The sequence below is a fragment of the Gallus gallus genome, chromosome 1 (assembly GCF_016699485.2).
Source record: "Gallus gallus isolate bGalGal1 chromosome 1, bGalGal1.mat.broiler.GRCg7b, whole genome shotgun sequence".
NCBI classification, from domain to species: domain Eukaryota; kingdom Metazoa; phylum Chordata; class Aves; order Galliformes; family Phasianidae; genus Gallus; species Gallus gallus.
In genome coordinates, this window is record NC_052532.1 from 55,463,434 (window position 1) to 55,487,565 (window position 24,132).

At 36.3% G+C, this 24,132-nt stretch overlaps 1 protein-coding gene across 1 annotated transcript; it reads left to right on the forward strand.

Annotated features, from left to right (window-relative positions):
* The first annotated feature begins 21 nt into the window (after positions 1 to 21).
* NUP37 (nucleoporin 37) lies at positions 22 to 24,132 on the forward strand. Its single transcript, NM_001277392.2, has 10 exons — positions 22 to 75; positions 1,918 to 2,137; positions 2,711 to 2,835; positions 3,835 to 3,907; positions 9,654 to 9,748; positions 20,554 to 20,644; positions 21,812 to 21,993; positions 22,491 to 22,541; positions 22,888 to 22,981; positions 23,785 to 24,132. Exons 2-10 carry the CDS (start codon positions 1,982 to 1,984, stop codon positions 23,896 to 23,898), a joined length of 981 nt encoding a protein of 326 aa, NP_001264321.1. The 5' UTR covers positions 22 to 75; positions 1,918 to 1,981; the 3' UTR covers positions 23,899 to 24,132.

The following is a 24,132-nucleotide window of genomic DNA, read 5'->3' on the forward strand; positions in this document are numbered from 1 at the left end:
AGCACACGGCAGCCCGTGGGCGGGCGGTGTTGGCTGGCGGGAGTAGCGTGTGTATGGCCGGCTGGGGTTGTGGAGGTGTGTGTGGTGCGGCGCGGCGCGGCGGGTTTGCTTCGGGAGGGGGGGAGGGAGAGCAACGCTTCGCTCGGACCGACCCCGTGGATGAGCGGGTCGCGGAGAGGAGGTTGGGCCGTCTCCTGAGCGCCTGTAGTGTTGTGGGGTTACACGTTCTCAGCGAGCCTTGCTGAGCCCTGAAGGGAGAAGCAGGGAGATGCGTGTGTGTGTGAGTCTGTGAGTGAGTGAGTGTATGAGGGGGTGGTTAACGAGCACCTGCGCGGCGCAGTTGTCCGTGTGGTGATTCCTTAAAGAAGATAGCAGTATCAGGATTTTTTTAGTTAAAGTTGGTCTAAAGTTGGTTTTTACAGGCTGAGGGAGCTGGAGCTGTGCAGCCTGGTGTTTGTGCTCTGGGGAGACCTGGCAGCAGTCTCTCTGTATCTGGAGGGAGCTGTAGGAAAAGGGGATAGACTCATTAGCAGGGTCTGTTGTGACAGGACAAGGGGAAATGGTTTCAGACTAAAAGAGAGGAGACCTAGGTTGAATGTAAGTGTAGATGTTTTTTACAGTAACAGTCGTGAGGCACTGGCACAGGTTGCCCAGAGAGGTGGTGGATGCCTCATCCCTGAAGACACTCCAGGTCAGGCTGGAGGGGCTGAGTGCCTGTTGTAGCTGTGGGTGTCCCTGTTTAGCAGAGAGGAGTTCAAATAGATGGCCTTTAAAAGTCCCTTCCAACTCACACCATTCTGTTATTTTATCTTGTTGGGAAGGCTTTAAGGAAGATTATTATAGATTGGCTTAAAGATTGTGTTTGGCCTTAGGAGCATATCTCTGCAAGTTGTGACCTGATCTAGGTGTTCCTGCTCAGGCAGGGTGATTAGACTAGATGATCTTTTGAGATCCCTTCCAATCCCTGACATTCTGTGATTCTGTCACTGAAGTATATATATTAATGGTGTATAATATCATGCTAATTAATAAACAAGCATTGCAGATATGGGGAACCTCTTTGTGTCTCTGATGCCCACATCAAAACGTGGTAGCACCAGAGCCAAATGCTTGGATTCTGAGACCATCAGGTCATTAACACAGCAGAATACATCAAGAAATTTAAAGCTATTTTTCCATGTTGCATGCAGGAAAAAAAATGTGTTTTTCCAAAAAGCATAAGCTAATATAAAATCTGCACTGGGATTAAAGGGGATGGTTCCAGAATCAGTTGTGTATCTAAGTTGCTTTGGTGCCAACACAGGAGCCTGATTGTCTTGAAAAGCGCTTGAATGCAATAAAGCACTAATTCTAAGGTATACTTTAGCTCCAGATGAATGCTAACTACTTTTGTTCAAATACAGAGGCGCAGCTGCTTTGCTCTGTGTGCAGATGGGTTGACTTCAGTCATGAAACCACATTTAAGTATTCTGCAGGACAGTGTTCTCATTTGCAGTTTTTTAGCCTTAATTCTGCTTTTAATTAGATAATTAATTGTCCTTTAAAAAAGGTACAACAGAGTAGAGAATTTGAAGGTAACAATACATCATTTTTTGTCATTTATTTGAAAACTTAAGCACTCTGAATGTGACTTTTCTGGTGTGTACAGTTAATTTCGGTGTTAGGTTGCTGGCAGTAACACAAAATCTGTAGTTACGGATGAGGTCTCTAGAAGTGGTTTTGAATGTATGCTAGTTATTTAGGTTAATCAGTTTAGTTAATTCCTTGATAGTTAGAATTATGTGCTAAATCTATAAATAGTGAGCGTAATTTGACCTTTTGTGTCCATTAATACAGCATTATAGGAAATTTTGATTTGTTGTGCCACAAATGCCTTTTTTCTTATGTGATGCATGTTCTTTAATACTTTCTGTATAGGAATGTAGACCTTCATCCTGGAAAAGACATTACCTCTGTGATACCGTGATATAGTTCCCTGAAAATGAAGCAAGATTCTCTCAGAAATGCTGCTTACACTGTGGACTGTGAAGATTATGTGCATGTGATAAAATTCAATCCATTTGATAGTGGAGATGCATGCTCCCTCATTGCATATGGTGGCAATAATTACGTGGTCGTTGGAACATGCAGATTTCAGGTTGGTTTGTGTTAGTTTGTTGGTTTTATTAATTTCTTCCTGAAACTCTGCGAGCATTTCTGCTGGTAAAGTCCAAATCTGACTAAAGTTGATTTCCTGTCTTCTTCTCTCTTTTTTTTTTTTTAATCAGGAAGCACTGTACTTGTTTACTAGATTAATTAATTACTATATTAATGAAGCTGGGATGTTTCCTAAGAAATACAAATTAGTATAAAATACTGTCCTGCTGATATGCCTTCAAGTTGACTGCAATGAGAGCAGCACTGCTTTTCTGGAAGATAATCTAGTTTTAGCAATCACCAACATTTGCAAGTGATGCTATCTGGGAACTTAAGCAGATAGCTTTGGAAATAGTAACTTCATATTTGCAGCACAAATCTCTGGTATTTGTGCTCAGTATTGGACTCTGACTTGAGACCGCAATCATTTCATGGATTTTTCATGTACTTCTAACAAATTCTCTATTGCAGCAGGTACATTAACCTTGGAAAGCCTTTCTGTTTCATATCAATCCAAGTTGTTAGAAGTCACAAAGATGTTATTCTGGAATAGTTAATTGTCGTATCTCTATAGGAAGAGGATGCAGAAGTGGAAGGCATTCAGTATAAGACGCTAAGAACGTTTCATCATGGAATCAGAGTTGATGCCATAGCATGGAGTCCGGAAACTAGACTTGATGCTTTACCTCCCCAGATAAGGTATGTAGAATATTTGAGTACAACAAATCTTTGTTGTTTATCTGTTTTCCCTAAAAGTCCTTAATATTGAACTAAGTTTAAAGCATATGAGTGAAATCTAACTCTGAAGAAATTGCTAGTGAAGTCTCTGAACGTCATTAGAACAAAAGTTCCATTCTTATTTATCCTTGATTTGTTCTGCTTTGAGAGCTCCTTTCCTGAGTTCCTTGCCCTTCTCTTCCTGCAGTGGATCAGTGGTAAATAGTACAATTTTTTCCTTATTCATCAGCTTACCAGACATAAAATGTGATTTGTCCTTTTGTTTTATGTCTCTGGAGAAAGAATTTTAAGAATACGTTGTAAGAATGAGATTATTATAATGGCCTATATTATAAAGTTATGTGTAGTATTCTCCTTGGAACTGTGTTTAGGCATAAGTCAGATGCTGTTTGTGAGACTTGGCATGCCATAAGTCCAGGAAGATGGCTGATTAAATACGTGCTTAACAAGAACTAAAAAGTTCAGTAGCTTGTAAGTCTCTTTGAAACTATGATGATGGCCTGCTGCTGCATGTTTTTACAGTCTTTTGTTTAAAATAACTTGTAAACTGGTTAATAATTTAATGCTTAAATGTTTAAAACACTGGAATAGGTTTTCTTTTTTACCATCAGCCCTTTAATTGACATTGAAACTTAACTCAGAGGAAATTATGATAGAGATTTCAGATAATTCACAGTTGATTCAGATTTAGATTTGTAAAATATTCTGCATTTCTTTGTAATAAAAAATATGTTTTGTACTTGATACGCTGTTTTTTTACAGGTAAGTTCCAGTTATATCTCTGAATGCTTGTTGCCAAAGCAGAAAAATTAGAATTTATGCTTTTGTTTTTATCATAGTCTGAATTTCCTTTTGCATGTTGTTTTACAGGTTTAGACTGGGGTGAAATGTTTGTTTGTTTGAAGCCAATTGGTTGAGTGTTGATTGACCTGAGGGCTTTTTTTTGTCTGTTGAGTGTAGGTTTTGTACGGCGGCTTCTGATAGGAAGTTAAGGCTATTTACTTCAGACCTACAGGACAAGAATGAATATAAGGTATGGGCAACACATTTCGTTTTAAATATTTCTGTATTCTTTGTGGAGTCTAAGCTTTAATTATCCTTCTGCCTCACTTTGTTTAATGTCCTGTGTGAGGCAGAGCACTAAACTATGGCACATCTATCATCTTTAAGGGGCTTATGCGTAGTCCAAAATATACTTGTGATCAGAATATTGTACAGGTGAATATCAATTACTGTGTTAGAAAAGGTTTGTTTAGATTGAGACCTGTAAAGTATTACATTGTTTTGGTTAATAGACTTCTCTATTATGGAAAGTGACTTTACTGATCTCTCTCTTTTATTGGGAACTGGAAAGTTGTAATGATACTATTTTAATACAGTAGAAAACTTAAAGAATACTGAATTAAGTACATAACTGCAGACACCTCACAAAACATGTCCATGGACCGTCATTTTCTTTAACTAAAATAAAGGAAATGTCTACTTCACTTCCCATTCTTAAATCAATTTTGTAAGAGATATCGGGTCTAGAGACTGAGATTTCTCTTATCCGTAAGGCATGAATGGATGTAGATGACCGAGTGACTCGTACGTCACTTGGATGTCTACTTTAAAATTTTGCACTTGAAACATGAGTAAAGAATTTCACCTTAACATCTACCCTGAATCTTCCCTCTTTTAGTTTAAAGCCATTGTCCCTTGTCCTATAACTATCTGAGCATGTTAAGAGTCATTCTGCATCTTGTTTATAAAGTCCCTTTAAATACTGGAAGGCTGCAATGAGATCTCCCTGGAACCTAAACTTCTTCATGCTAAACAAACCCAACTCCTGCAGCCTTTCTTGGTAGGGGTGGTGCTCCAGCCCTCTTATCATCTTTGTGGCCCTTTTCTGGACCCTCTCCAACAGTTCCATGTCTTTTGCATGCTGGGGACGCCATGTAGGGCTTCATGGGGACAGAGTAAAGGGAGACAATCACCTCACTCACCCTGCTGGCCACCCGTTTTGATGCAACCGAGGATACAGTTGGCTTTCTAGGCAGCAAACTCACACTGCTGGCTCGTGTCTGGCTTTTCATTCACCAGAACCTCTGAGTCCTTCTTGCAGGGTTGCTTTGAGTGTTGAATATCATTCAGTTCAGCCATGGCATATCACCTGGTCCTTAGCAAAAGAACCTTCCAGACCAGACTTCATGACTGTACTAGCTTTCAGTTTGCAACAGTCTAACCCAGGCCAACACTAGGAATTCTCAGTGGGATATGCTGTTTTGCTGAGTAGGAATGCATTGCTTCCAGAGAAATAATCAATAATATATCTTCACATAAACACACCTTCAGTAATTCATTAGTTTAAGCTTCAGAACTACAAGTCCAAGTAAACAAGTTTATTTCAAAGAAAAATTCTATTATGCTATTAATTACTGATTAGAATGAGATTATAAACAGCACACTTCTAAAATAATTATTTTGAATATGCTTGACGCAGTTATTTTCTTGCTTACTGTCAATATTAAAACCAGAGGAGCAAAGAGTCCAACTCAATAGCACAGTCTGACGAATGCTGGGTTGGGTTTTTTTTTTTTCAGAATAGAATTTCTGTGATGGGTTACAGTTTTCCCAGTTTTGACAAGACTTTTTCTGGTGGCTGACCAACACAAATGAAACTTTAAAACATGCTCTTCTGATTTAGGGAAATTTGTTACACAGTAGCTTTGACTATGTGCCTACAAGTAAATCAAAGTGCCACACTTACATTTCTATTAAGGCAACAATTATTTTTTATACAAAAAGATTATTTCAGAATCTTTCATCCTTAGGACTTCTTTCTAATACAAACTGCACAACTTGCAGTTATAAGCTTCTACTGAAAAAGTATGTCCATGTTCATTGCCTAACACATCAGAATATTTTTTTTGGCATAGTGAGTGTCAAGAACACAGAGGATGTATTAATATAACGGGAGTTTGATATGAAAATATAGTATAAAGACCAAAAGACCCACCTATAAATTCTAGAATTATAGGGCTTATTTTTACCCAAAAGAAAACAGTCATAGTAATTTAACTGAACTCTGCTTGATATAAATAAGCTACTCCAACGTCCAGTGCAGGCAGAGGGATCATCAAGTTTGATTTTTATTATTTTTTATTGTTATTTTTTTGACACAGTGTAATACTTCAGACCTTCTGGGGCTTGCGCAATAGAAATTAATTCTGTTGACTAGAATTTAGCAATAAAGCTATTAGTTCTGTTTATGACAATTTCATCACTTGAACTTAGTACTTCCTTAGTAAAGCTTTTGGTCTAAGGCTGAAGAAGTAAAAATATGTGCTGTTACTGGGTCAGGCTTGATCTAATGTTTAAAGTAATTAGCGTACAGCTAGAAGTGTAGATCCTTACCTAAACAGTTAGGATCTCATTAGTGGAAAAAGAAAAATTCATTGTAATGTGTTTATATTGATAAAAATGAGAGTATGTTCTGTTTGGCTGTTTTTTTTTTTTGTTGTTGTTAGTTTGTTTGACTAAAAAGTGGTGAAAATACTTCCTCTGGATAATCTTCCTAATTTATTTAACCTGGATGACCACGGAACTGTATACTTCTCATTAAGAAAAAAGTAACCCCTAAATCCCTATGTACGGTGTTCTCAAATTTCAGATGTTCACAAATATTCTGTAAGTTGTGCTGAGTTAATTCTGAATAGTTTGCTACAATTATTTCTTAGTATTAGTCAATTGAAACCTCAGAAAAGCTATTTCATAAGCCTGAGGTTGAGTACTTTATGAATACATGCAAGACTTTGATCCGTTGTACGGTTCACACTTTACACAAGGGATTTTTAAGACAGGTACAGAATGTGCAAGAAAGCTGAAGGAATTACGTGATTGCAGTCAAAATGTAATCTCTGATCATTTTGTCTTCTGTAGTAAACAATTAGTATGTCTTATTCTGGAGGGATAGACAGGGTAATCTTACTCTTTTTGCCCAGTGGAAAAACTGTCTTGATGTAATTATCAACAAAGAACTTCAAGCATACTGAGTTTTCCATTACTTTGTCAACACTACTAATCCAAAATTTATGGGTTGGATCAGTCCCAGAACAACAAACAAAAGGTAAAATACGACCGATGGATCTTTGTGAAATCTTTTCTTGTTCTGAGGTTTTCATTTGGAAATGAATTGTGGCTTCCTTCTGCTTCAAATTTTGTTTAATAAAAAGCATATTTCATCAGAACTGTGGATGTAAAACGAGGTAGGATATTTGAATTTGGAATGCTGAAATTTTTAGAAGACTTGCGTTTCTGTCTAAATAGTTTAGCATCATCTAAGGATTCTTATAAAATCCACAAGGTTTTATTAAAATTACGGCCTATTGGGAAAGAAAAAAAAGTTGACTGCTGAAAATGGCTCTGTATTGAATTGATGAGGCATTCATAACTTTTTAGAGGGGGAGCTTAGTTATTGTGCATGGTTTACAGATTTATTATTTTTCTTTTTTTATTTATCAGTTGTGTAGTTCATTCTGAGTAACAAACACATATAAGAGACTGTATTTTTTCCTTTTAGAAAGCTGCAGAGATGATTGTTTTTATTTGACCTTGTTTTTCTTTGGAACCTCTTCATGTCATGCCATTATGTAATGGATATTTTTGTCTTTTTTTATGATACTTTGCTGGGCAAAACGAAAGCAGCCATGCCTAGTGATTTACTCTTTGGGAGTGAAGAGGATGGAACAGGCTGACCTCAAATTTAAGCAAGACCATAATGAAGGAAAGCACATATAAGTCCTCAGGCTGACCAAACTGATCTTTATTAGCTGCAGGTTGTTTTAGTTAGACCAGAGATGAATTATTCATACCGAGCAACCATGTGAAGGAATTTGAAAGTACTTCAAATTTTGACTAATCCCTACGTGTGATGAGTTTTGCATGCTTACTGCTGTATGTATTTTCCTTACTATAGGCTTTAAAGATACTGTAAAGCTTAAAAGATTTCTGATGTCTGTAGATAAATACAAAATGATTAACAGAATGGAGAAGGAAAAGTCATCTTGGTATTACGAGAAAACACTGGAAAGCTGAAAACCCTTTGAAGTATATATATATAAAAAAAAATTACCAACTTTTACTAAAAATTGAGATTCTGCTTTTCATTCAGAGAAGTTATATTGCCACGTTGGTTTTCATTGAAGATAAACAATTTTCAGTACTTTGAAATAAATGTCATGATTAAGAATTTCATCTAAGAACAGTTACACAGATATAGTTCCCTTTGAAGTGGCTTTGTCCTTTTTGATACAACTATAAACATTTGGTTTTGAGTGACAGTTACCTATATATTCACACCATGGATGCTCATATCATATAATTTGAGAATGGATGATCTACTAGTTTGTCATGGTTTTATGATTTTTGGTTATCGATATTCCACATCATAACATCTTGCAGTGTACTGGGAGTTAAAGAGCAAATGTTCTAGTTCCGGGTACTTGTCCGGAAGAGAACTACGTTCCCCAGAAGGCTGTTCAAGTACTGCTATCGTTCCTGCTCAGGGGAACAGATATAAGGCCTGTAGGTCACCTGACCTGAGTCTTTTCTTTCTTCTCATCTCATCGTGCTTGCTTTCGGATTGTCTCGCTGCTGCACCCGACTGCACGCAAGGCTTCAGTATTAGTGTAAGGCCTTTAGCTCTTGGACAATCCTTCTCTCAATTATATTTGATTTTATTAACAATTATATTGAATTATATTGTATTATAGTGTGTTATCGTGCATTTCGATACTATATTTAGTAAATTAGTTAGTTTCTCCTCAGATCATTGCCACTGTTTTTTAATTATTCCTTCTTGTGGGGGGGTCCCCTGTTTCCCTTTTCCGGAGGCATGGATTTTACAAAAAAATTCCTCTGCCCCACTAGTCACGGAACCGGGCCAGACCAGCCCGTAAACCGTCAACATAGTTTTACAGTAAGACTATAGTATACCTGGTTTTCCTTATTCTTCAGCACAAGGGTATAAAGCAAAGAGCACAAGGCACCATGTCTGTTCCTCTCAAATGTTTAAAAGAAATTGTGATTAATTCCTACAGTGTTGTGTGGCTTGCTTATTTTCCATGTGTTCCTCATTTTTGGTTTTCTTAAAGCCTTCAGCATACTTTATCCTCTGTTGCATGTTCTTTTATTGAGACTTTTTCATCCTTTTATTCATTTACCTTTCATCTTTTGATCCTTTGCCATCTGCTCTTGAGCTATTTTTGTGCTAACAGCTTGGGAAACAATATACTGAACAAATGATTGGTTTGTTGCTCCCTTGGGAAAAAGAAACCTCTTGTTACTTTCAGGACTTCATATTAAGAACTCTTACTCAAAGATGAGAGTTATCTACAAGTAGAGTTCTTTAAGATATACATTCATGTGTACGTTTACTTCTTACTTATTTTCCTCTTTCTGAGATTAGCTTCTACCTTCAAAATTCAGTAGCTGAAAGAGGATAAAACAGTTCTGGTGCAGTTCACTTAGCTGTCAAACAAGAGCATCAAGCTGACCTTTGTGATAACTTAAAGGATTAAGTAGTAGAGGTCTGTTCACCTACAGTGTGAATGTACATGAGTTAGAGATTTTAAAGATCTCCAGTTCTACTAAAGAGTATTTTTTTCCTTTCCATGTACAATGATATCTTTATTGTACACTCACATTTTCCTGTTAGAATTGTGTGTCTATTTAATGCCTTCTTGATAGATGGAAAAGTCATCTCCAAAGTAAAAATATACTTTTTTTCTGATTGTCAGACATTTGATGGCCACTCAGATTATGTTAATGACCTGGTCTTTGCTCCCAGAGAAGGTCAAGAAGTTGCAAGTGTAAGTGATGATCACACCTGCAGGTACGTATTTTGTTCAAGACATCATTGAAATAGTAGCATTGGCTTTTTATGTGTGTATTTACATGCTTGCTTAATTTTTTTTATTACGTGCTTTTTACACTCACTTATTTAATTTTTATTGCACCTTCATTTTGAAGGGGAAAATTAGTCTTGTTAACTGCGTTATGGGGGTTTTTGTTTGATTTTTGTGCTTTGGTTTCTTTTTTGTTTGTTTGTTTTCAAAGCAGTATTTTGAACTTAATAGATGAATGAGAAGAAAACTGTTCTGGCTTGGGATTATGAGGTAAATTATTTTGAGGGTTATTGAAAAACACCTAAAAGGCAATGCAGTCGCTGATTACAGCCAGCATGGGTTCATGAGGGGAACAGTCCTGTTTAACTCACTTCATTTTGTGACAGTTATCCACCTAACTTAACAGGGGAAGCCAATTGCCCTAATCATTTTGGATTCCTGCAAAGCTTTGGCAACTGTTTCTCACAGTATCCTTCTGGTCAAAATGTCCAGCATGCAGCTACACAAAAATGTAGCGCAGTTGATGGACAATTGGCTGAGGGATTAAATTCAAAGGGTTATAGTAAATGGGGTTGCATTTTGTGGGTTACAACAAGTGGCCAGTTACTAGAGAGGTTTTGCACGGCTCTACTTTAGGACTTGTTCTCTTTAATGTTATCATAAGTGATCTGAATGCAAGACTTAGTGTACATGATATTTGCAGATAATACTAAATTGGAAGGAGCTGTTGACTCCCTTGGTAGTAGAGAGGTGTTGCAGAGAAATGTTGATGAACTGGAGGGCTGCACAATCCCCAACCACAGGCAGTTTAACAAGAGCAAGTACTGAACACAGTAGCTGGGATAGGGAAATCCTAGGTATATGTACAGATGGGGATGAGAGGCTGGAGAGCAGCCCCATAAAGATGAATCTGGGGTTTCTGATTGACAACAAGTTGAACATGAGCCAACAGCATGTCCTGGCAGCAATAAAGTCCAAGCATACCCTGGGATGCCCCAGGTACAGCACTGCCAGCTGAACAAGGGGAGGGTTTGTCCTGCTCTGCTCTGTGCAGCCTCACCTTGAGCACTGGATGCAGTTTTGGGCACCACAGTATGAGAATGTCATAGAACTCTTAGAGAGGGCTATTCAGGAGAGTGCTTCATAGATGGAAAGGGATCTAGAGGGCAAGATAAATGAGGAGGTGTTGAGGTCTCTTGGATTGTTTAGCCTGGAGAATGGGAGGTGGAGGGGAGGCCTCATGGTGGCCTGCAGCTCCTCACAGGGAGCAGAGGGGCAGTGCTGACCTCTACTCTCTGGTGACAGCGATAGGGCCCAAGGGAACGGCATGGGGCTGTGTCAGGGGAGAGGCGGGTTTGGGAGCTGGGAGAAGGTTCTTCACCAGAAGATGGTGGTCTCGGAACAGGTTCCCAAGGGTGCTGGTCACAGCACCCAGCTGCCAGAGTTGAAGAAACATTTGGACATCACTCTCAGGCGTATTGTTTAATTTTTAGATTGTCCTGTGTGGAGCCAGTAGTTGGGCTTCATGATCAGTGTGGGTGTCTTCCAGCATGGGTTATTCTTTGATTATGTGCGCTGTCAATTTCCCCTGTTGCGACAGGAATAAAAAAAGTCTGTGAACAGGAGATGTAAGGCATGTGTAGCTCAGCACTGAACTGTGCAGACTCTATCCATCCATTCTGTCATCAGCTAAGTCAAGTTTAAAGCCAGTATACCCTTGTGAACTTGTCCACATACACCAGTCTATTAGCCTTACTGGGAGTTGCAAATATGTCACCTAAGGTCAGTGTCCTACCTGTATAGTGATACACACAGCTTATAGAACACTGATTATAGTTACTCCAAACCCATTAATTCCCAATTGCAAATAATGAAAGACAAGGGAAACATGGTTAAATATTCTGAAAAACAGTGGTTAAGGCTTTGTAGTACAAGTTTTTCCTTATTGAAACATCCTTCATCCTGCATTTCTGGTGGTGCTCATGAATCTATAATGCTGCTACTCTACAACCATACAATGCAGCTCAGATTTCAAGAAAGTAGGTTGGCAGCTGTGCAGGCTTAACAAGTCATTGTAATAGTGGAAGAGGCTTAAGCATCATCATCTTTGACTTTTCTTGATATAGCTGTGAGAATACAAAAGTTATCTCAATTAAGGAACTATTTTAGTTTTTCTCTGATTACGTGAAATTATCAGCATATTGATTGCTATGGAAATAACCATTTAAGACTTGGGGGGAAAAAAGGCCATTTATTAGTTGAACTTTAAAAAAAAAAAAAAGAAGAAGAAGGAAAGGTCTTATGTCTGAAGCAATCTGCTACCTGCTAAGAGAAAAGGGAATAGCTGCTAGGATTATTCTGTGTACAAGATTTTGTAAAGGGCAAATCATCAGCTGGTATAAATCATGGTCTATTAGCTTTAGCTGAGTTACTCTGTTCTCAAATGTAAAATCTAAAAGGCTTGAGAGTTTTAGATGCCCCTAGGGAATTCAGAAATGGTACTCTGACCAGTGAGTGGATTTTTAAGAGCTGCTCTGTCCATATTTCCAATAAAATCATTAGGAATGAGTAGTAGAAATGTGTATGACTTTATATTCTTAGCTTGTTTTGATTTATTCTCTATTCTTCATTTCTTCACTGAGTCTAAACTAGTGTTGGGTTTATTCAACAAAGAGCTATTCGAAAATGTGGCGTGTTTTGTTTTTTTTATGAAATGATCAGTGTTCCTGGTATGAAAGAGAACTGTTTTAAAACCAATAAGATAATTGATACTAAATATAAAAGGAAGTAGACTGATTTACTTAATGTATACTGTCAGGAGTTGAGTTTGGTAACCTTGAAAGACAGTTATGCAGTAAGCCATAAAGTCTATGGTTAAAAGCCATGGGAAGTATGTGAGATTTTTGTTTTTTTTCTGGCTACTTGAGTTCTTATTTTTTTCCATTCATGCATGTGGAGCATGAAGACATTTTTTATTGAATTTAAAGGTTACACTTTCAAAACTAATGGAAAATGCATTCCCTCAGACTTACCAAAATCATTCCTTACTTACTGTGTAATCTGCTTCAGCAGTAATGTAAGAAGACAAATAGTTTTTCTGTCTGTGTTTAGTTTCTACCCTGAATTTTTTCTCATGATACATCATCTGTTAATACCTTTGGAATGAAGTACTAGAACAATTAGCACAAGAACATGGAGTTTCAAGTATTTCAGTGTTCTGTCAGAGTTCCACTTGAAATAGTGAGACTTGTGTCTTGAAATAATTAACGCTACCTTTCAGTATGGACATTATGTAGAGGGACTCATTTACATCTTCCCTTGTTTTCACTCAGCAGTAAGTTTAGCACTTGTAATGGACATGAGTTTTCATGTGTTAAACCATCTTGCCACAAGCTACTGCAACAGTGATGTCTTGTAGCTGGGTTTGATCTTTTTTTCTTCCTGTTGTTGGAGAACAGCTTAAGTCAGATGCCTGTTGAAAAGAGGGTGTGGTATTATATTCAGGGTTTTTACCTTTACATTGATATCACATAGTTCAGGGATTGTTGCTTCTTTTATGTCATTTTGTTGGTCTTGTAACACAAGGCCAGCCACAAAGTAGAACTGATTATGAAAGAGTGCTGAAAATACTGTTGCGTGCAAATAATTGCAGTAGCCATCTATGCTACCTGGTTGTGAATAGAAGTGCACTCTTATACAGAAGAAGAGGGGTTGGTTTGTAAACTCAAGGTTAAAAAAAAAAAGAATTAAAAATCTCATATTTCTCTACACTGGCAATCTCAAAACTAATACAGTGTTAGAAAATATTTCTTTTCTGATTCATAAACCTCCACTGTGTCACGGGTACTCACAACTGTATATTAGAGATCAGAACTCCCTTAGCTGCAAAAATTACATGTGCAACGTTGATTGAAAAATGAAGACCCCGGCTTCTATATATTATTTGTTACCTTCTTGATTGTGTCCCAAGAATGGCTGTATTCCAATTAGTACGAAGCTGTGCACAAGGGTGTAGTTAAGGTATATTTTTGGCAAAATAGTGTAATTTTTGAATTTTGCTTGTATTGAATGTAAACTAACATTGAAGAATTTGCAGGATAGTTTCCTCTCTTTCACTTTTTTAAGCATTTCATAATTGCTTTACACTTTTGTGAAAAATAGAAAAAATATTTGTGGAGTGTGACTGCAGAGTTTCAATTTGAATACCACTGGCAGAGAAAATATCTAAAATAACTATTGTTAAATTATTGATTTAGTATTATATAAAATTATAAATTTGACTTATAAGTCAAATGTTTTAACATCGAGCACAGATAAAGTAAAAATAAGTAAATATATGTAAATAAATATCTTACATTTGCATTTTTTATCTGTTTATTTTGAAAGCCATGTGCCTGGTAATCTCATTATTTTCCTTTAACTCTTGCTGATTTCTTGGTGTCATAAGAGCTTGTTCAGGGAATAAGAAAATAAATCTTTTATGGTAGCTTTAGGGAATAAAACGCCTAAAATTTGAAAGCATTATACACTGCTATACACTGAACATTTGCATTAAGTGTAGGAGCACCTGCATCCCTCTCTGCTAGTAAGGACTTGGTGAGCAGAGCCCTCTGTGCACCATTTTAAAAAATTATAGAAACTCAGAATATTTTCACAGCTCTGCAGAGATTCATACATATGCTTCATTTTTTTCTGATACTTAACAAAGCTCCTGTAAAAAGTACACTGGATATGTTTGTGAAACACAAAGGGCTTGACACCACTTAGCTGTTGGTTGGTAGTTCTTGACACTTGAATATTTCTTGAATTATTTCATGTCAAATATCATCCTGTTAAAAATCACTAGTCTGATCTGCATCCTAAAAATGAATGTGAATGTTAAGCTGCTGGGCCAGACTGCAGAGGTGGATTTTGAATCTAATTCGTAGCTACCTCATATTCCTTCCTCACTGAACTGAAAGATTTACAGTCAGTATCAGGACTTGAGAAATTGCCATGCTGTCATTATTAATGGTCACTTTTCATGGAAAGGGCCATGGTTTGAATTTTGGGTGGTCCTGTGTAGAGCCTGGAGTTGGACTTGATGATCCACGTGGGTCCCTTCTAACAGGATGTTCTAGGATTGGAAAGTTAGACTTAGTTCCTATATAGATGTTAGTGGGGGAAGGTTTAATAGCACTGAAAACTAAATTAACTATAGAATCACAAAACTTATTGTGGTGTTTTTTGTCAGGTTTTTTTTTGTTTGTTTGGGTGTTTTTTGGACCTGTAGTGTGTTTGTTTATATGGTACTCTTATTTCTTAGTTATATTGCATAGGTAATTCACTTGACAGTAGTCAGGAAAAACAGCAGTAATTCTTTGTTTGTTGTTTATCATGTGATTTTTTTTTTATATGTTGTCAGTGCTTGTTGCACCTCGTTTCAGTCAGTTGCTATTCTCACTTAATTCTTTCACTGAATTGTTATTTGTATCTTCCTATTGTTTGTGCACTCAGTTATGGGTTACAAAAAAAATAAATAACATTTAACATTAACATAAATAACATTAACATTAAAGTATTTAATTCCATGTTATTCTGTCTTAGTGTATTTGCTGTGGCAGTTTCCCTATATTCCTTCATTTTATAGATGTCATACCAAAATGTTAATCTTTTTTGAGGTATGCTGATCACATTTATCAAGCTAGTTATGCATTGTAATGGATGAAAGCAAATGAAGGTCTTGAATTATTTTTAGCACTTTAGTCTTCTGCTTTGCATGCTTTTTGTATGTGTCCCTGTATGTTCCCCATTTGAAGTCTTTCATGATTTCTGTTATACTTTACAGTCGTGACCCAACTATTAACTAACAATTTTGGTTGTACTTAGCAATCACTATGCAAGTATTAACCAGTCTCCTACCATAGTATCCAGTCAGCATAAAAAAAGAAAAGAAAAAGAAATTGCTTTCCAAATCAAATGTTTGGAATGTTATTTCAGTCTGATCTTAGGTATGGATGAATAAGCCTTTAGTTACAAAGCCTTAAAAATATTCAGAGAAATGTTATAAAATGGTAGCAATTTCCTGTGTGACATATTATGACTTAAGCTAAGGGTCACACAGTCCTAGAATGTAGTCTAGCATATAAATTGTTTTAAATATAAATCATTGCATTTCATTTGTTTGGCAGTTACCTTATGTTCTAAAAGCTCACTGGCAAAATTACAGTTGAATTTCCAGTTATGGTCAGCCCTCAGAAGCATTTAGTTTTAGGTGGTCTACATTTACAACTCAGTAAATGTAGTTCAGAACAGCTAATTTTTTTAGTTGAGAAAATACAACTGAAGCTTTATATTATTGCAAAGATAGTGCTTAGTCTCTGTTTTTGCTTTAGGTAACTGCCAGGGTATTGCAGGAGTGATAGAACAAGGGGGAATGGTTTTAAACTGAGACAGAGGAGGTTTAGGTTGGATATTAGGAAGTTTTTCACACAGAGGGTGGTCACATACTGGAACAGGTTGCCCAGGGAGGTTGTGGATGCCCCATCCCTGGAGGCATTCAAGGCCAGGCTGGATGTGGCTCTGGGCAGCCTGGTCTGGTGGTTGGCGACCCTGCACATAGCAGGGGGGTTGAAACTACGTGATCATCGTGGTCCTTTTCAACCCAGGCCATTCTATGATTCTGTGATAATACTAGTGTGTATTAGTTTCTCTTAATCTGAGTTTGCGTATTAGTGAAGAACAGTTGGCCAAGATGGCTGAGATGGTGCATGTGCAGTTCCCATACTTCTCACACTTCTCACGCTGCACGGCATAATCAGGATTCCATCCCACAGTTATAAGTGGAAAACCTGATCAATGCTTGCCTAAGTAAGTAAATATTACAAGCCAGAGAAACCATAGATTATAATGCTGAATTTGTATCTGAAAGATTCAAATATCTACTTCTTTAACAACATTGATGGTTTCTTTGGCCACTGAAAGAAAACGATGAACCTGAGTCAGCTTTCTGATAAACTATTTACACATTTATTTCATAGATCAAAAATAATTGAAGGAAATGCCCTGCTAGCACAAATTTAGGACCTTGCATGCTGAGTCAGGAGATGGTTAGGACAGTTCTGCCTAGAAGGCTAGTGTTAAGCAACACAGATGAATTTCCACTTCTCCCAGTGCAACCATTTTTGTGGCATATTTGGCACTATTTACGAAGTAGGTTGTTTTGCTACCTAATTCTGTTACACATTCACTTAGTTGGGCAGTGCGTTACTTCATTTATAAGAACTTTATCAGTAAAACAAAATGAATTACCTGAAGCTACCCATTACACCTTTGTCTTATGAAGAGCAAGTCGGAATTTTTATGGTTCTTCTTGAGCCTTCTCTTCTTTCATGTCCTACCCAGAATCTTCTTTCAATCTTTGGTAACCGCCTCCATACAGAGTTGACAAGAGATCTGAGGCAAGGCCATCGTTGGCTGTATTCCCCACGGTGTTAGCCAATCTCTGCACTTCACATTTTCCTTTGGCAAGGTCTTCTCACTGCTTGTGCACAATGAGGAATGACTTAGCCCTTCACCTTTTTTTGGTGTGTGTGTGTGTGTGTGTGTGTGATCTCTGGAAGAGTACTCTTCCCTCTTCCTAGTTCTCTAGGCTTTTCAGTAGTGACAAGACTTGACTCATACATGGAATATGACTGCTGGAGATACAAAGAAACTTCAGCAAAGGATATTTAAGTTAACTGTTTAAAAAAAAATTAAAACCTCTCATTGGTCATTTTTAAGAGTAGTAATCTCTGAGTTCAAGGATAGCTGATGCAGCTTTGAGGCAAGGAATCACTGAATGATACTAGACATTCTATGGCTCCTCTGTGTTCACTGAGATTGTAGGAAACCTTCTGTTGAAAGAAATTGGGTGGGTGTTTTTGTTTTTTTTTATTTTTAACTTCCATCTTCTAAGGATTTTAGAAATGCCTTAAAGTTACAGCATGCTTTTGCTCCTATACTATTCCTTATGATGACTTTTATTCACTTAGAACTTGGTTTTGCTCTCTAATTAGAATTCAGTATTTGGAAATCAGAATATAGAATAAGGGTAATATTCAGTGCCATAAGGCACATTTTCAGATGCTCTAATGAATACCTTCGTAAAAAAAAAAAAAGTCTGTTTTGTGGTAAAATTGCCACACATATGCAGCATGTCATTATCTATACTCGTTCATACTACGTAAAATAGTGTTGTTTCAAAGTAGTTCGAATAGTTCCATGCTTTGAGATTAGCTACAGTTACCATCCGTTTACCCATAGAATGTAAGTGATAAGAGAAATATACCAGTGTTCCAGGAGTTCTCTTGAATGTTTTAAACGTTGTTTAAAAATAAATGAATTTACAGAGCAGATATATAGGTAATTTTTGAGGCTTTCCAATATTCCAGCTTTGGCCTTCATTTCAACTGTGGTTGTTCAGACCTTTCTTCTCTAAGATAGTCTGGATTTTTTTTTTTAATAGTTAGAACACAAACCCAATAAGTCTGCTCAGTAATACTCAGTGGAGGGAGTGGGATCAATACAAGGATGATGTAATGCAGAGGTACAAAAAATAAAAATATTTGGGGAAAAGTAGTTTGTTTTAGTATAAAACAAGGTAATATTAGTGAGGTTTCACAGGGTTTGATTGTAAATCAAAAGGTTCAGTCTTTACAGATTGATCTGTATGATAGGAATGTGGAGAAAACTGGAGGGTTTTTATGGCATCTGTAGCTGATTTGGTTATTACCGAGCAACCAAAAACTCAGTTTGGCTAACATTTTGGTCTTTGCACATTTGTAACTTGTGTTAGTCACTAGGAAATATTTTGAAGTGTTAATTAAATCTATTTGTAATTGTAATTTTCCGTAACAATATGGACTTGATGCATTCAGTCAAGGAGCTATTTTGATGTGTACCTTCTGTTTCTTTCCAAAACTAATTGATATTTTTTTTAAATCAATAAATAAAGAAGGAAATGTATGTGGGGCATTTATCCTTTTTTCCTTTCTTTCTCTAGTGTTTGTCATTAACAATCTCAACATTCTGACAAAAAGAGATGCTAGTTCAGCATTTTATAAATAACAAAGTTATGGAGGTAGAAGCCATAAATTTCTGTCTTAGCACCTAATAATCTCAGTCACTTCAGGGAAGGAAATATGATGGCATTCTCCTTTGGCCAAAATGATTCACCATCTTCTGTTATATCATAATTTTCTCCCTGCACAGTAAATACACACACACACTGTTGATTTGACTTGGACAAATCTACAAGGCAAAATTTCTGGCAATAGAAGAAAGTATTGTATGTTTCTAAATTACCTAATCAAGTAGATATTTCATTTTTTAAACAGTTGTCAGGTTTTTGTTTTGACTTTTTTTCTTTTTTTTTTTTAATAAGGACACTGATCCTTCAAGATTAGAGACTGTATTTTCTACAGAGAAAACAAATATTTGACCTGTTGTGGTTTGGCATAAGAAAATAACATCGTTCGTTAAACATACTTACTTTGTTCGCATATATTTTGTCTAGACTTATGATGTATTATGTAAGAGTTTTTCTGTAATCTCTAAAATATAGTGCTCTGAGCACCCTGGTGAGATATAAACTGAAAAAGTCTGGAGGAAGTCAGCAAAAATCCTCTAGAATCAACAATAATAGTGCATAGCCACATCTAACTCTGAGCAGAACACTGTGCTTAAAAATTTGATGGTTTCTAAGGGTCTGTGTGTTAGTAAGGATAGATGTATGTATTTGCATGTGAAAATGCTTTTAAGGGTGTACAGGCCTGTGCTTGAAATTGGTGTACACAACTGCATGCTCATTTTATAGGAAAAGAGGCAGTTGAGCAGTAGATGTGAGGTAAATAGTCTCTGTTTTGGTTTTGTTACATTTTATAAACCCAGTAGCTTCATGGCTCAGTGACGCTCATATGGAATGTATTCAAAGAAAATCCAGTCATCATCTAGTCTAGCTTTGGTGTTTCAACATACACTTCCCTGTCAATCCATATCACTGCTGTCTGTTTTTATTTTCCTTAATATTATATATTTCTGCCTGATACATACTACAGGTGCTTCTAAAAGAAAAGACTAAATTGACTTGTGTGATTTATTTGTTGAAAGCTTGCCGAGACCATCAGTAGGCTACTGTACCTCTGCCACAAATGCTTCTGATTGTCTTAGCTTCATTTTTAGTTTCTTGTATTTCCATTATTCAGTCTTGTCCTACCAGGAAAAAAAATGAAAATATATGCACTATATGAGGAAAATACTTCAGTGCATCATCTTATCTTTTTCACGATAATGTGAATGGTTTAAGTTGTTTGGTACTTAATTCTAGATTGCTTGTATCAGCTAGACCAACAGTGATCTTCCCACTTTGTGGTGGTGTCTGCTAATTGTGCCATACTGCAAAGGCTGCAATATTGAATTACGAATAAAGAGACAAAAGTACATCTAGATTTCATGCCTAGACAACTAAGCTTGTTAAATTATTTGAATGTTACCTTTTCATATAGAGGGTGTATGAACTGGACATTTTCAGAATACGTTATCTTCAGCACTGGCTGCTGTTACTGACTTTTATGCACAAGTATTAAGCATCTACACGTTTCATTCTACATTTCTATCAGTTTGTTTTCTTCCTGAAGTGGTTAAGCACAAACTGGTTTTTTTTGGTTTTTTTTTTTTTGGTCACTTCCTTTGTTGAATGTTTTGAGGCACAAATTTTAATGTATTAGCAGTCTGATATATAGTTTTATCCTTTACTTTTCTTTTTCTTCTCTAGGGTCTGGGATTTGGAAGGAAATGAGAAGGCCCATTTTGTTTTACGTTCTCCTGGAATGAGTGTTTGCTGGCATCCTGAAGAGGCTTTTAAGGTTGTGCTTTGCAGCTCTTCATCACTGCTACCTTTAAAATGGCAGGCAGATGTACTTCTCTAAACTATGAATTTTGATGTTATACTAAGTCTTAAGTTTGGGGAGCCTGTGCACATTATAATCGCATATTGGTAGAATCCACTAAAGTGAAGTCACTGTAAATTACTTGTCACGCTTATTCTTTTTACTCTGAATCCCTCATTCCTCCTATCAGAAATGCTCTTTCTTGATTACATACATCAATTATTGTTGATTACTATTCTGCTGATTGCATGTTAACTTACAGTTATCAGAGAAAAGTTTCCATTAGTCATGGTAACAAGAATCACCAATAGCAGACTCTGGTAAGGCAAGCCAAATATCTGTTTGAAATTACCAAGAGAATTTTGGTTTTCTTTTTCTTGCTTGGAATATGTGAAATATGCTGAAAAATCAAATCAAAAATTATGATTTTGTACTTATCTGTTTATTGTACCAGAAAGGATTAGTCTGTATATATATAGCAAATTATTCAGCTTCATTAACGGTCTAGTCCTTGCAATTTAGGATTTATTATTTCTTTTGTGTCAATAACTACCTTAAAAAGCTACACACAGTTTTTCTGATTACCACAAAAATGCACACTTCTAACAGAAAAAAAAAAAAAAAAGCAGTCAAATCAGGTATCAAAATAGTTAAATAGCAGCAGGGAACAAGGATCTGAATTCTCTTTATGCTTCCCACCAATATATGTTCCTTACTAAGAAAACCAGGAGAACTGTTGATTCAGGTGGCATCAAAATTGAATATCTGATGTCGTTTGCTACTAGCTAGTGTTGGTATACAAAATCAGTAAGTGTGAATACAGATATTACAGTTACATTAATCGATATCGTTGTTTCCTGAACAGCACAATCTCTGTTACTCAGTTCCTTTTACTCAGAACAGTAAGTGGTTGAGAACTCGTGCTGCTAAGCAACAAAACATACATGAATGTATGTATGTATATGTATAAATAGATGAAATCATGGAATCACTATGTACAGTGTGAGAGGAGTATATTTAAAAGTGCTTAAGTCCAAATATTAGTATGTCCTGGAAAGGACTCCAGGTTTGCTTTAGTGTAGAAAAGCTTAAAAAGATTCTCTACATGATAAGTTTACAAGGCTTTATTATTTCCTCTTACAGCTAATGGTAGCAGAGAAAAATGGAACAATACGATTCTATGATCTCATTACACACCAGGCCATTCTCTCCCTGGAGTGTGAACAAACACCACTCATGTCAGCAGACTGGTGTTTAAAGAATACTCTCAGAATTGGAGCAGTGGCTGGAAGTGATTGGCTAATCTGGGATATCACTCGTTCCAGGTATTTTTTACATGTAGGAGAATATTTCCTTCTTAAGCAGCATGTGAAGTCATGTGGCTACTTTGCTAATATAACATTTAATTGCAGTATGTATTGCATCACCTATTCAGTTATTAATAAGTATTTCATCAGAAATTATAAAATCACTACAGGTCATTTCCTGCCATACTTTTTCATGTTTACTTCTATGTGTTAAAATAACCTGATATTTCTTTTTGTCCACTTGAGACAGCATCTCTCCTGTTTTTGAAGCTTGTTTATTAACATGTCATTTTAAGTCATAAATATGTAATTGTTGAAGCATAATAAACTCACTAATTCATTTTTCCTACTCCAAATTGAGATGTAAGTTGCAGGAAAGCTCAAGTTTTCTGTCAGTTTCTTCACAAAGAGCAGACAATATTTCCCCTTCAGTGTTAAAAATAATTGTTTTGATACTTACAGTATGATCTGTAGTTGTTTGCAGAATGTTTTTTTACATGGATTGTCTGTTTTAGTTATCCACAGGATAAGAGACCCGTCCATGTTGATCGAGCCAGATTATTCAGGTATAAGTGTTGTCTCTATTGTGTGATTTTCTTTCTAATGTAAATCTATATATAATCAAATCGTTGTGAGTTAGGGAACAGTTGTCTCCTAAATCATTCTTTAGGGGGACCTGGTCTATAAGCTTTGTGAAATTTGTGAATGACCATGATTTTTCTGTTACACAATAACATGCACACAGGGGTTTTGGTTGTAAATAATTTACAAGCCATTTCTCTGAATTTCTTTGGTGTCAGTGGAATATCTGATGGCTTCACACAATTAATCACAAGTGAGAAATCTCCAGTTTGTGTGTGCTTCTGATAGTCTGATAGGGATATTTGAAAGGTACATTCATTTTATTCATAGGTGGTCTCGAGTGAATGAAAATCTGTTTGCAACCATTGGATATCCAGGAAAGGCAACTACTCAACTGCTTGTTCATCATTTAGGACATCCTCAGGTAAACTTTTGAATTCAGCTGTTGGATGGGAGTGCATCTATCCCTTTCAAATCAAACTCATAAGTAGCTAAAAGCTGCAGCTGAAAAATAGCCAAAGCCATCCAGAAACGCTGCTTGGCCTATTTGTTTTATTTGTTTCATCCATGCTATAGAAAAAATTGGACACCATACTTAGCCTGTTATTCAAAAGGCTGCTTGATTACCCATTTGGTATGTCTCATTTATGCAAAAAGGAGGGAAAAAATCCCCACATTTAGCCTGTTATTAAATAAATTTTTCAGTATTTTTAATTCTGAAGATACAAAAATCAGATCGTTTTGTATTTTTCAGCTTTGAATTAACTGTATTATTAACAAGAATGTATCAAGACAGTGCATGTCAAGCACAAGGAGTATTTTTGATTTTGCTGAAGTTAGTATACATTTGCAGAGCTTACAGTAAAAGATATTACCTCCAAATGTACTAGTTAGTTGTGATTATGCTTAAATAGCAGGAAGTAATTTCATTAAAAAGATTTCTAGGTTTTTCAAACTTACCTCTATAATAATAGCATTCTTAAAAGTAATGAAAGTAGCTGTAAAATTTGTCATGAAAGATGTTGCTACATCTTTCTTAAGTATAGTAAGCCGCTACTGGAACACAGGAAAAGATAATCAGTTTTTTCAGTTTCATTTCTGATGTATTTTAACTGTATTTTTTTCAAGGAGTATTACATAAGTGAGAATTTGTTCATGCAACTTGGTATATGTGGTGTACATGGTAACCTATATTGATATTTCTCTTTTTTTCTCTCTCTCTTTAAGCCCATTCTTACTGGTACTGCAGCTGTAGGATCTGGATTGACATGGCACAGAACCCTTCCATTATGTGCAGTTGGAGGAGACCATAAAATTTTCTTTTGGGTGACAGAAATGTAAAAATTGCCCTTTGCCTTCAGTATTGAGCTTCACAGTATGATATCTTTTTCAAAGCAAAGCAAAGAATTTACTCTTTGTATTGGTATTCATTCATTTGCTGGACATAAGAAAAAGTAAAATAAGAAACCTTTTGTGTTTCATTTTCAGCTTGCAAATGCAATAACTATGATAAAATCAGATACCATAAATCTGACCCTGTATTACTTCCCTTAAAATATACAGATTTTCAACATA